The sequence below is a fragment of the Myxocyprinus asiaticus genome, chromosome 45, assembly GCF_019703515.2.
Source record: "Myxocyprinus asiaticus isolate MX2 ecotype Aquarium Trade chromosome 45, UBuf_Myxa_2, whole genome shotgun sequence".
Taxonomy (NCBI): Eukaryota; Metazoa; Chordata; class Actinopteri; order Cypriniformes; family Catostomidae; genus Myxocyprinus; species Myxocyprinus asiaticus.
The window spans coordinates 24,758,772-24,773,651 of NC_059388.1; the positions used below are offsets into that span (position 1 = coordinate 24,758,772).

The 14,880-nt window shown below is 37.6% G+C and overlaps 1 protein-coding gene across 2 annotated transcripts in view; it reads right to left on the reverse strand.

Moving 5' to 3' along the window:
* LOC127435262 (adiponectin receptor protein 2-like) overlaps positions 1–14,880 on the reverse strand; it is a 46,083-nt gene that overhangs the window by 19,259 nt on the left and 11,944 nt on the right. For both annotated transcript variants that reach the window (XM_051688570.1, XM_051688569.1), the window contains one exon: positions 6,548–6,842. In XM_051688570.1, the coding sequence (XP_051544530.1) occupies positions 6,548–6,595 (48 nt within the window). In that variant the 5' untranslated portion in view covers positions 6,596–6,842. The remainder of the gene's footprint in view (positions 1–6,547; positions 6,843–14,880) is intronic.

The window sequence follows — 14,880 nt, forward strand, 5'->3', positions numbered from 1 at the left end:
CTAGAAAGAAGAACAAGCTACATCACAGAGATGCCTAGATGTTACTACAGTTAGTCATATAAAGAGTTAATAGTTTCATTTTTCCACACGTTGGCATGAGGTCACATCTGACATCATCAGATAAGAGAGATTAGTGACAGATGTTCAAATTTTCACCTCCTTCCATTAGTAAAAAAATGAGTTGAATTAATCTTCTGATCAAAATAATTATGTAGTTCCTGGTTAAAAATTGACTGTGTGGAACTGATTCATCCAGTCTTTCCGCTGTTGCCACACAAAAACCAATCATATAACTACACTGTTGCTATAGCACCAAAGCTACTGTGGGGATTGGAGAGAAAAGAACCTGTTACCCTTGTAAACACCATAATGCAAACAGATGAAGTCAACCCCCTCCAATTAACATGACTACATATAACAGTACCACCTAGAGATGTTAGGATGGAAAAACAGAAGCCTGTCATACAATTTTTCCAATGCAACTATACACAATGTACTATAACTTGACATTTTTAAACTTAAAAAGAAATATTCCAGGTTCAATACAAGTTAAGCTCAATCAATAGCATTTGTGGAATAATGTTGATAAACACAAAAATTAATTTCGACTCGTCCCTCCTTTTCTTTTTAAAAGTAAAAATCGAGGTTACAGTGAGGCGCTTACAATGGAAGTGAATGGGGCCAATTTTTGGAGGGTTTAAAAAGGCAGAAATGTTAAGCATATAATTTTATAAAATCACTTGCATTAATTCTCCTGTTCAAACTCATGAATCCTTTCTAAAGTCATCTGAGGGTTTTAGGGATTGTTGACATTACATCGTCATGGCAAAAAAGTTGTAACATCACGTGTAACGATGAACAAGACAGAAATATAGACATTATTTTTAATTTGTAAAAAGAAAAAGTGTTTTGAAAGTATCAAAAGTAATTAGTATTGTGATTACTTTTTCAATAAAGTAATTAGTAAAATAAATCGATAACATTTTTAGAGAAATAATTAGTAATTTATAGTGGACTACTATTTGTAAGTAACTTACCCAACACAGCCTATAATATAAAAGAATTATAGAGAACATATCCTTGAGAGCAATAAGCCATGTAAAACCCAAAAACGATTAACATGGTATAAACCTTTACAGAAACCGCCACTGCACAAAGGAGTGAACCCTATACCTGGTTATGTGGACCAGGTCAATTATGGCACACTCAAGGGAGATTTCCATCTCATTTTCCAGGTACGTGCACACGCCTGTGTATTGATGGGATCCAATTTAACCCTCATTAATTTAAATCTCATTGATTTTCTCGCTTGGAGAGAAACAAGGGGAATGTGCAAAGAGAATACCAAACAGTGTATCAAGTCACAAAAACTGCACCGCGTCTACCAGAAACACAATGCAAATAAACTCCAGCAAGTGTCTATTACCATGTCCTGAGGGCTGTCTCTCAGCCCAGCCTTGTTGCTGTGGATCTACCTTCACCTAAAAAAGTCTGCAGGGCGTCTGCTCCCTTCTAACAGACTGGGATAGTTTTACACCTGCCTTGTCTGACCACGACACGGACTCAGCAGCCAACCGCCACGTGGCTCACAATGTCTCACACAAACAATGCTTGAGTCAAGTTACACAATACAAAACCACTGAATGTGTGCAAGTGAATGGATGCATGCGCATAACTGAGGCAAAAGCTTATGCAAGTTCAAGAGTCCTCTCAAAACCAGGTAACAGGAGTAACTGTTAGAGCTATCTGCATATCACTCTTACCCCTCTGCAGACAGCAACATGTCTAGGAAATATTAAAAACATAAGAAAATAATTTCAATATGTAATACAACCCCAATTCCGAAAAAGCTGGGACTATATGAAAAATGCTAATAAAAACAAAAATGAGTGATTTGTAAATTATATTCACCCTTTGCTACTTTGAAAGCACTACAACTACACATTATATGATGTTTTAACCTGTGAATTTCATTTTTTTATGTACAGTAATTTCAAATCAGATGATTGCAACATGCTCCAAAAAAAGTTGAGACTGTTGAGTGTTTACCACTGTGATTCACCATTTGTTCTAATAACACTTAAGCATTTGGGCACTGAAGACACAAGCTGAAGTTTAAAAAGTGGAATTTTCCCCCATTCATTCATTATGAAGGTCTTCAGCTGCACAACTGTACGGGGTCTTCGTTGCTGTATGCTGTGTTTAATAATGTGCCACACATTCTCAATTGGAGACAGGTCAGAACTGCAGGCAGGCCAATCTAGCACCCACACTCTCTGCTTACACAGCAATGCACTTGAAATCTGGGCAGTATGTGGTTTGAAGTTGTCCTGTTGGAAAATGCAGGGATGTCCCTGGAAAAGACGGTGCTGGATAGCAGTATGTTGCTCCAAAATTTGTACATATATGTGTCTGCATTAATGGTGCCCTCACAGATGTGCAAGTTACCCATGCCGTGGGCACTGACACAACTCTGGCCCATACAGACATGGGCTTTTGGACCTGATGCTAATAACAGCTTAGATGGTCCTTTTCCTCTTTGGCCCGGATAACACGATGGCTTTGTTTTTCAAAAACTTTTTGAAATGTGGACTCTTCAGTTCCACTGTTCTACTTTCCAACTAAGATGAGACCGAGCCCAGAGAAGTCGGCATTGCTTCTGGACAGTGTTGATGTAGGGCTTCTGCTTTGCATAGTAAAGTCTTAACTTGCATCTGTGGATGCAGCGGCAAGTGGTGTTGACTAACAGAAGTTTACTAAAGCAATCCCAAGCCCATGTTCATGATATCCATTACAGATGGATGATGGTTTTTAAGACAGTGATGTCTGAGGGATCAGAGATCACACGCATTCAGAAATGGTTTTCGTCTTGCCCTTGAAGCACCGAGATTTGTCCACACTCCTTGAATCGTTTAACTATATTGTGTACTGTAGAGGGCGAAATGCCCAAAATCCACAATTGCCTCACCTGTTTAACATCTCCTGTTTCACATTGCCTTGTTATTTCAACTTGTCAAATTGTTATTAGTCTAAAACTGCCCATCTCAACTTTTTTGGAGCATGTTGCAATCATCAGAATTGAAATGACTGTACATAAAATTAAAAAAAAAAAAACAATGAACATCATATAATGTGTAGTTGGAGTGCTTTCAATATACAGTTGTGCTCAAAAGTTTGCATACCCTGACAGAAATTGTGAAATTTTGGCATTGATTTTGAAAATATGACTGATCATGCAAAAAAAAAAAAAAAAAAAAAAAAAGTCTTTTATTTAAGGATAGTGATCATATGAAGCCATTTATCATCACATAGTTGTTTGGCTCCTTTTTAAATCATAATGATAACAGAAATCACCCAAATGGGCTTGATCAAAAGTTTACATACCCTTGAATGTTTGGCCTGGTTACAGACACACAAGGTGACACACACAGGTTTAAATGGCAATTAAAAGATTAATTTCTCACACCTGTGGCTTTTTAAATTGCAATTAGTGTCTGTGTATAAATAGTTAATGAGTTTGTTAGCTCTCACGTGGATGCACTGAGCAGGCTAGATACTGAGCCATGGGGAGCAGAAAAGAACTGTCAAAAGACCTGCGTAACAAGGTAATGGAACTTAATAAAGATGGAAAAGGATATAAAAAGATATCCAAAGCCTTGAAAATGCCAGTCAGTACTGTTCAATCACTTAAGAAGTGGAAAATTCGGGGATCTCTTGATACCAAGCCAAGGTCAGGTAGACCAAGAAAGATTTCAGCCACAACTGCCAGAAGAATTGTTCGGGATACAAAGAAAAACCCACAGGTAACCTCAGGAGAAATACAGACTGATCTGGAAAAAGACGGTGTTGTTGTTTCAAGGAGCACAATACGACGATACTTGAACAAAAATGAACTGCATGGTCGAGTTTCACGAAAAAGACTTTACTGCACCAATACCACAAAAAAGCCCGGTTACAATATGCCTGACAACACCTTGACACGCCTCACAGCTTCTGGCACACTGTAATTTGGAATGACGAGACCAAAATAGAGCTTTATGGTCACAACCATAAGCGCTATGTTTGGAGAGGGGTCAACAAGGCCTATAGTGAAAAGAATACCATCCCCACTGTGAAGCATGGTGGTGGCTCACTGATGTTTTGGGGTTGTGTGAGCTCTAAAGGCAAGGGGAATCTTGTGCAAATTGATGACAAGATGAATGCAGCATGTTATCAGAAAATACTGGCAGAGAATTTGCATTCTTCTGCATGAAAACTGCGTATGGGACGCTCTTGGACTTTCCGGCACGAAAATGACCCTAAGCACAAGTCCAAGTTCACCCTCCAGTGGTTACAGCAGAAAAAGGTGAAGGTTCTGGCATGGCCATCACAGTCTCCTGACCTTAATATCTTCGAGCCACTCTAGGGAGATCTCAAACGTGCGGTTCATGCAAGATGACCAAAGACTTTGCATGACCTGGAGGCATTTTGCCAAGATGAATGGGCAGCTATACCACCTGCAAGAATTTGGGGCCTCATAGACAACTATTACAAAAGACTGCACGCTGTCATTGACGCTAAAGGGGGCAATACACAGTATTAAGAACTAAGTGTATGCAGACTTTTGAACAGGGGTCATTTCATTTTTTTCTTTGTTGCCATGTTTTGTTTTATGATTGTGGCATTCTGTTATAACCTACAGTTGAATATGAATCCCATAAGAAATAAAAGAAATGTGTTTGGCCTGCTCACTCATGTTTTCTTTAAAAATGATACATATATTACCAATTCTCCAAGGGTATGCAAACTTTTGAGCACAACTGTAGCAAAGGGTGCATAAAAAGGAGTGATTTGTAAATTATGTTTCATTAGCATTTTTCATACTGTCCCAACTTTTTTGGAATTGGGGTTGTACCACTAAACTAAATGAACAGGAAAATATCAACTCAAGCCCAACTGAAAGTAGAAATGTCCTATTCAGAACTGGTTAAATTTGTTTTTTAAATCCTGGAACAGAATTTGCATGATGTTTAAAAAAAAATTCTGGAACAATTCCAATGCGGATGGAACATCGTAATAAAACATGCAATATGCATCAGAGGTTTTCTGTTTACCGTGCATATGAATCGACAACCAACATTCGAGTCAGTGATTGTCACTGTTTAGTGATTAAAAAGTGTGTAAACATATCTTTTCGTGGCATATATGCCACTTCACATATTCCAAGAATTATTTACAATTTATTTCTGATTTGTTATTACATTTCTGTTGAAAACTGAAATTCACATAAAATGACAACAGGCTTCTGAAAAGAATTGTTTTTCAAACTTTTGGCCTTTTTACATGGCACATGAGCAGAACAAATTTGTGTAAATCGTTCATGAATTTTACTTATGCTAGCCTTAATATTTCCATTTAATTCAAAGGGAAAATTTACACAAAAGTGTGTTCTGCTCGTGTTTCATTAATAAGGCACATTGTCTATTTTTTCTCCCTTAAAATTTCTCAAAGAAATCATTATGTGGAAAAGGAACCAGAATTCCCATTCCTACCTCAGTGTCTTTTACTCCCTGAGCATATTCCTGCAAGCCTTGATCTTGGCAATCTTGTCTGCTCTGCAGATCACCATGAGAACCTACTGATTATTTCTGCAGAATTCCCTGCCAGTATGGACTTCACTGAGAGAACAAGACTCTCAACTGAATCTGTCTATATTGGATTGCGATGAGTAATTATAGCTCAAAGAAACAAATAACACACAGGTACATGATCCCTATAGAGTCCTATATAATTAACCCCCACCACACATTGAATGATGGATCTGTTTAGCTCTGGGGCATTAATGGACTGAGATGCAAATTAGTGTAGTGCAATCATTGCAAAAGTATTGCACTCAGCATTCATAAATAGTTCATTAGCTTTTATAAACAGTCCATTGAGTTTTCAGGAGAGTGCACTTACCTTACTGAGAATTATTTATAAGCAGGCACTATAAGCTACTTGAGAAGCCATAATACCAAATAAATACACTTTAATGTTCACTTAAATGTGGTTCAAATACTTTGTGTCCTTTGCAATAGAAAAGGGCAACCTATGGTTTATAAAACAGATAGCTCTGGTTCTAAAATATGATTGGATGAATGAAATAGCTAACATGTGCACACCTGTGACCACACATCAAATTAATTGTTAATGCACCAAGCTGTTACAAACCATTAACATGGTTAGTTAGGCTAAATATATGTATTATTTGTCAGAAGAATAGTTTATTTTGATTATTATTCATATTTTTTTCTTATTATCATTATTTAACACAATATTTACTTAAATTTCTCTAAAGAAGTCTGGAAAAATAAATTCATTATTATCCTTTTGAACATCCACTAAACAATTTTCTGTTTTTGAAACGTTTTAGTGAATTTTGAGAGTGCCGACTCTGTTATTAATCTGTTACAAGCAGATCCCTATAATCTCAAAATGGCCAAACGTCGGTCTATCATTAGCACACAGCAATGTCCTTTAATGTGAGCCCAGTAGTAATACTGTTACTATGTGGTGCTGTACTCACCCCGTTCTGTGTGGGGCCGTCTGATCTGTGGTCTGTGCCGGGACTCATGGTGTCCTGGCTGTCTGAGGTGGATGTGTGGGTGGGGTCGGTGTCATTGCTGAAGCAGACTCTGTGTCTCAGGACGAAGGCGGCGCCCTCGTCCTCCCTCACCTCCCCCGTGTCCAGCTTGCTTCCTGTTGCTTCTGCTCTACTTCTTACTGAAACTGGATGCTGGACCACACTGGACCGAGATGGCCCTTGACTCCAAAACTGTCCTCCGAGGATTCACAGCAGAACACAAGACTCACTGCTGAACCTGGTAAAGACACAAGGAAGAATGTCAAATATCTAAGATAGAGATATCCACCACCTTATTTTTCAATGTAACTAGGGTGCCACAATTACAACCTAGAATGTGGACCACTTCCAGTATAAGCCATTTCTAGCTATTTTAGCGATACAAAAACACATCATTATGCAGCTTTATATTACAGGCTGGCAATATATGTCATCATATTATTATCATTAACTACTATTTTCATAAACACACTGGTACGGAACGTGTATAGTTTTACTGTTTATCACTTTTTGCCATAATTTCATCACACACTGTTGCTCAGGAAGCATGAATGAAATCAGGCACTGACATGGACAGTCCTTTGCGCCGTCTGACAAGCCTCCACAAACTTTACACAACCAGCAGAGAGGAGAAATCAGCTGGTAAAATGCTGCTTCGACTTTCTTTGCACTAAAACTGCATCTTGTTTCATCTTGACAAAATAACAAATGCATTATTCTCTCCGTTCTTGTCAGAGAGCATTCTCTCTTTCTTAGCAGAGCATATTAAACATGCAGATCAGCATGGCTTAAACATCGCCTTTGGAAAAAACATAAATAAAAGGCATCATTGGAGGTTGTGCAGGTACATAATGGAGGTTTACATGGAGACAAGAAACACTGCATCATCATGATCTCAGTAAAGTAAGAAGCAGATTTTATTATCATCTCTTCAATACAACACACAGCATTAAGTGAATGATTTACTTACTCTTTTACTATAAATGCTGAAGTTAGAAAATTATCCGACATTATTCTGCTGTACATCCTGTGGTTGTGTGATAGTTTATAAGCCCATATCACTAAATTCTGGTATTATTATCCTTCTAGTTATTTACATAGTGGCTAATGACAGTGAAACTTTTTCACACTCACCAGAAATGTAGCCGCTGCTTACTTCTGCATTGCAAAATAAGGTGGATATAATAACAATAATGGTCTTCAGTAGTCCATAATGATGAGGAAATAAATTCCTTGCCAGTATAATGATGATTATCTGCTTTAATGACATTTTAATACAGAATTGTGTTTTCTGTAGTCTTGGGATCAGTGCCTTTTTCACACATTGATAATCTGAAGATTTTCCCAATGATTATCGATATATATATATATATATATATATATATATATATATATATATATATATATATATATATATATATATATATCGAGATTTTTTAAAGATATAAATAGGGCTGCTCGTTGCACAATAGTCTTTGTCTCTTCATACATATTTCTCAACACAACTTTGTTAAAGTGTGAGTGGCAGGGTAAATTAAAGGGGGTCACCAGTCACCGGACGCGTCTGGCACACGACATGGCATGTTTTAAAAAATGTACGCACACACTGCCAACGCTCAGCATCAAAATTCTGAAGTGCCACGGTGTGCAACTCATAGTTTTCCATTAAATTCGACCCAAATCATTATCATTGGACAAATATTATTTACTCTAGCCATCACTGGATGATATATTGTTTATATGAATCTTTCATATAGCTTACACAATGTATTTTCAGTTACAAGTATGTCGTTTTGTGGTTTGACAGCTTGAATGAAAGACATACAGAGAAATTGCTTAATAAACATTGCCATTTCTAATCATTCAGTTTGTGCAGTTTCACCAGTTTCACTAACCTCATCATGCAAACTTATTAACGTCACTTTGTTCATTCTTGAAGTACCAAAACTTTCGTTACTTTGGACTACCATCTCCTGTGCCACTTCAACTCGTTCTGTATGTGTGGGATCGTAACCGCTACTGGCTTCAGTAAATGGTATATCACCCCCTTGTGGTCTCCAAAGCTATTACGCCAGACTGTTAAACAGAGGCCAACTGAATATATTGGAAAGCACGCAAATTAGGATTCTACTTTCAATTTCGGCAAAGTTTTACATATTGATGCCTCAAAAATATATCTATAAAATAACGATCGATATCAATAAGACATATATCGATATTTTATGACATTCCTAGTTTTCTGTAATTAAAATGATGAGCTCAATACTTGAGATCTGTAGCTTAGCAACAGGTTTGTAAAACAATCAAAACTAACTCAAAAGCCCTAAAAGAGGAGCAACTGAAAATATTAATTACTTTTCTTCTTTTGTTCTCTTTAAGGGGCTGTTCAGACAGAACACGCTCTTGAAATCTGAACACAGTGCAACATATATAACAGAACGCAGGTGTCTTGAGACACACATTTACAAGTTACGTGCATTTTAACCAGACATGGCATCAAAAAACGTGCCACTCAAGCGTGAGGCGCTGAATAAACACACCACAGTGGTCAAAAAACATTTGTCATGTTTACATAGAAAAAAAAAAGTGTGTGTGAACGACCCTTAAGTATGGCAACAAAGAACACTTGAATTGTGATGCCAATGTATTTTGTTTGTTTTTCATATTTGTCAAGACAAGATTTAAGTTACTGGACAACTCCACCCATTATCGTACACCCATTATGGTATTCAGAACAAAATCCCCCCAATGTCATGACAGCTGAGGCTCAAAGGAACCACACTTTTGATTAAGGATGCTCCGATCAGGATTTTTACAGCTGATACGATCACTGATCTTCTTGTCACCTGATTGGCCGATACCGATCCTGATAATTTCACCATTTATCAGGACAGAGCTGTACAGTGCGACATTTGTGTCAATCGTGCTATGAAAAAAATCGGTCTGTGCACTGAATGAATTTACCACAGCAGCACCTGTGCGACACAATTTTGCATGTGTGTGAGACAGAGCCGCTTGTTTGTGTGAAGTGAGTTTGTTGTGTGCTTGTTTGTGTGATGTTAATCGATGGTGCATCGCTATTTTACTTGGTAGTTGTAGTCTATTGTGCGATTAAAAATCATGTCCCAGCTACGCAAAGTCCATACATCCAACAACAAATCCTAGGGAACAATCCCATAATTCCTATGCAGTTGCCTCAATGCCATTTCCTCAGCTAGTCGAGCAAGTTAGATGATGACAGGAAAATTAAGCGGTATTTTCAAGTGCTCAACCAAAACCCCAAACGAGCCTGCGAGGAAGAAACTAAAGAAGCAACACTGCCAATTGAAATTAAGGGAGAAATGAAAGGGAAAATTAATAGATACAACGGCAAGTAGAAAAAGGATTTTCCTTTGCTAACTTTCGATGCTAAACAACATCTCTTGTTCTGTTGCTGGTGCATGGACGCTCCAGAAAAGATTAGAGTAGACAATCCTTATGTAATGGGTAACAGCATTTTAAAAAGGGATAACATAAAAAACACAGCACTTCCCAACGTCACTTTCTTGCCAGAGATGCCTTCATCGCCAAACAACAACCTGAGCGGGCTGGCAAACTGCTGCACACCCTGAGGACTCAGGCAGCCAAAGCGGATGATGCTGCTCTCCATGAAGCGAGAATGAAAATGAATGTGGCATATTGCATCGCCAAAGAAGAAATTCCTTTTACAAAGTTTAAGCCATTGATTTTGTTCAAAAAGAACGGAGCAGATATCACTCCATCTTACGATAACCACGTCCGATGTGGAGAGATGATTTTGACAATAGCTGATGAAATGAAATCCGACCTGGTGGAGGAAATTAGAGTAAACTCTATCTGTGATGATCGACGGGGACATGGACGCATCGAACAAGGAATGCGAAATGGTCTATGTTCGAATCCTTCAAAATGGAAAGCCAACAAACAAGCTGGTTGGGCAATAGGAACTATAATACAGCCATGCATTAGGTGAGTATAGCTCACTATTAGGGTGTTTATCAATAACGAGACAATAATTCAAACAAAGTATGCAAAGTATGACTGACTTTTTTTTAAAACCAAACATACTTTTACAAGGTGTCATTCATTTAGATTGGAATTAGCCATGCTGACTGTCCAAAAAAGGAGCCCATGGTAGCTAAACTTTATGAGCTCCTCTACTTGCTGTGGAAAACATACCACTTTAATCCAAAATCTCAGAGAGAGCTGCAGGCAGTAGGCAAAATGCTGGGAGTTAACATCAGTAACCCTTCCAATGTCAAAGGCACACGCTGGATTCCTCATGTTGAGTGTGTATTGCATGCACTTCTCAAACCAGCTGGACAGAAAGAACAGGACAGCAGCCAGTATGCTGCAACCCTACAGCACATGAGCCACCTGTCTGCATCTTCTCCATCTGCTAATGTCAAAGGAAGAGCTAAGAAGGTAATATATTTCAAAAGAAATGCTTGCTTTGGGTTGCTCAAACCTTTTTTAACCATGTTGTTTCAAGAAATTTTGTAATTTGCTACAATACTTTTTTTTTAGATCAAGTGTGAGATGGAGCATGCAGAGTTCTGCGCCTTCTGCCACTTTATGGCTGACGTATTTGCGGAACTAGGGAGCTTTAGCTGGATCCTACAGGGAAATTACTTGATCCTACTCAAGGCTTCTGCTGAGCTACAGAGAACAGTGTCTGGAAGGGATGAAGTTGAGGCCTAAACCAGGAGGGATGTTAGAGAAGTTTCAGAGTGTCCAGCATGAGGGAGAGAGTGTTACCTTTCAGGTGTGATACAATAGCAAATAAGAGAAAATATTTAGAAAATAAATTCAGTTCAGTTATTGGTATTTTGATTTTGGTGTTAACATGCTTTTCAAAGCATGGAGCTGAAAGGGCAAGTTCCCTTGGCTTGACTGATGGTGTTTTCAGTAATCTGCACATGGCAGCAGCTGTTGACATTGCAGTAGAAGAGATGAGATCACGCTTCAGCTGTTTGCTGAGTCAGTCAGGGAAAGGTGTAGTTGATTGCCTCAGAATATTCAACCATGACGAATGGACAGAGAGTCAAGCTGCATTACTGGGTTATGGCAGGGCAGAGGTTCAGTCACTTCTCCAACATTTTGGCAACCTTCTCAGAACGTGAGCACATATGGCAGATTAGAGATCAGATGTTATGTATTTTAATGAATCTATAACATGTTCAATGATTTAAGTTTCACACATTTCTTATGTTTAAATATTCCCACACCTTATTCCCTCCCCTATTCTCTCTCCCTGTATCTCTACTGACAAAGTGTTGGATGCCAGAATGACCAGGTCCATCAGGAATTGTGGAGTGGTGGTGGCATAGTGGACTAAAGCACTGAACTGATAAGCAGAAGGTTGTTGGTTCAATCCCCACAGCTGCCACCACTGTGTCCTTGAGCAAGGCACTTAGCTCCAGGTTGCTCCAGGGGGATTGTCCCAAGGGCATTGTAAGTCGCTTTGGATAAAAGCATCTGCCAAATGCATAAATGTAAATGTAAATGTAGGAATGGCAGCAGCTGAAGCCCCTCATCAGGACCACCTTCGCAGACAAGACATACCTAGGGCTGTGGCAGACACTTCTCACCAAGGAGCCATATCGCTCTGACTTTGAGGTATGTGGGATATATTTAACATTCTTCAGAATTTACAAACTTGTGTCTACTCTCCTGAATAAATAAATATAGTTTTACTTATAGTTACTTTTATTTTAGAACTTCCTGCACTTGGCTGAAATACTGCTTGTGATGCCGATCTCCTCCGCTCACTGTGAGCGGGGATTTTCGGCCCAAAATTGCATTAAGAACATTACCCGCAGCAGCTTCCATGTCTACACTGCTGAAGAATTAATCCGCATCAGCTCAGAAGGCTGCCCATTGGAGGAATTCAATCCTAGCCGGGTAGCAATGAAATGGATGTCCTCTTCTAAAAGGGTCAGGAGACCAAATAGAAAGAGTGGCCAGCAGACATGCTAGATCTGTGACACACACACACACAATGCACTAAAGCAATGATGCAACTGTTGAGTCCAGTAGAGGAGTGTCATGGTTTGGGTGAGTTTGCTGGTTTGCAAATAAGAGTTATTTTATTAAGTGATGTCTGCCCACAGACCCTCAGATTTGTCCTGCTAATTTGAAGTGTAATATATGGATGTTGTCTGGATTGTGATTAGTGATATTGAGCTATATAAACAAAACTGACTTGATGTTAAACAAGAGGTGTTATGTTCATGCAGTCTGCCATTTTGGGCAAATAAAGAAAATGTTTGTCTGAAAACATTTCTTGTTAAGGTTTGGATTTTGCGTGCCCTGTATGCAATATTAATGTCCTTTGCCAGTCGCATGCCTGTTTAAGTGATGAACTACACTACTTGTGGTTGTTTTCAGAGATGGTAACAGACATTTTATACTTGTTCTACAATTATGTGACCTGTGCTACAAAACTTTCAACCTCTGTAGCACCAGTGCTATGTGCAAAAAAAGTACAGCCCTGCAGGATCTGTCATAACTGTCTTTCTGCACACTGTCACTATTAATTGAATCTTCCTCTTCCCAGCAATATCATTTTGCCTAGTTTTTGCTGACAAAAACAGTCTTAAAAAAAAAAAGAAACTTTAAATCAAGGATAGGCAAAATATTCTCTATATTAAGAAGGTGCAATTAAAATTAATGTGACATTTTTGGTTATTGATTCATTATTTCATATAATTATTATAATTCCTGATTTTATTTCTATTTTATGTTTGCATTATATTTAATAAATTAGATTACGGTATAATTATTATATTAATAAATTCCTTCCCTGCCTTTTCATTTATTTGGATGATTGTATAAATAGTTCATTTTTCACTTGTTGCTGCTTGAACTTTAAAGAGGGGAACACGCTCTCTCATGAGGGCAAGAGATGAAAGGAGAGTGGAGAAAGAGCACATGTTTCTGGACTCTACGGGTGCTACTACACTGTATAAAAAAAATAAAAAAAAATAAAAAAAAACATGGCAGCTGTGGTTGCCAGAATAATTATGTACAAATTACAGTAAAAATTTAAACAACTTTACAGAACAACCTGTAAATTTAACAGTTTAAACTGGTTTTATTGGTATTGGTATTGTTAATCACCATAAAAACGACAGAAGAGCACATGATGATATGAAGTTCACCAATAGTGTCTCTTCCAGGAGCAATGACCAATAAACATGTAGAGACAGTGCTCAGTGTCACTCACACAAACACCATCAGGGTAACACATGTGAAATGTAAATAATGCAATAAACATTAAAGTACATCAAATATAACAGAACACCCCAGTGTAGATAAGTGATATTAAAAATAAGAAGAAACATAACTATTCCCATAAAATATAATGAAATGTAGGGATTTGTGGGAATGCCCAATCATTATTTTTTTTATTGTAATTTTAACAATAATTTACTGTAAAAAGTACATGTACTCTCTTGTTAAACAATGTAAATTTTTACCATTATAAAGTAAAATCATAATTTTACCTCTAAATAAAAGTAATTTTATGTAATTTACGTAAAATGTAACATTTTATTGTAAAAACTACTGTATTGTCTTTTACAATATATTAAATTGTACTGTATATTTTACAGTTAATATTCGTTAATCAATTAACGTTTTATTTCTGTAGCATTTTTACAGTCTTTTACCGTTAAAATTACAGACATTTTTTACAGTGTATTGTTAATGCCATTTAATCGGGAGATATTTAATAAAGATGTTTTTTTACACCGCAGCTTGTTATTACTGAGATGCCTATGCCTGACCGGAGACTGAGAAGCTGCCGCCATGAACGATAATAAGGACCGTTTCACAGCTCGCTCTGTTTTCCCTTTGCCTTGTAGCAAGTGAAACATCACATTAACAGTACAGTACACAAACTTTTCATATTCGCCATACCTCTCCCACTTAAGGGTGTGATATTGACAAAAAATGTTATCTCGATATTTTCTGGGATTTTGTCAATAACGATAAGTAGACGATATTTTGCATCCTTCAAAAAAATTTGTAAAAGTCTTACATTGTACTAGCTCACTCTTGTTAATAGGATATTAATTTGTTGCTTACTAATGATATTAATGGAAACAACATATTTAAGGAAAACAGGTCTTATTTATTTACTTAAAATTAAAGCATTCAAGTAAAAACAACACAAAAACATTTAAATCACCAGTGCAATACTACTGAGATCAAACAGTGCAAGTATGAGTAAACCATTTCAAAGTGGCCTACAG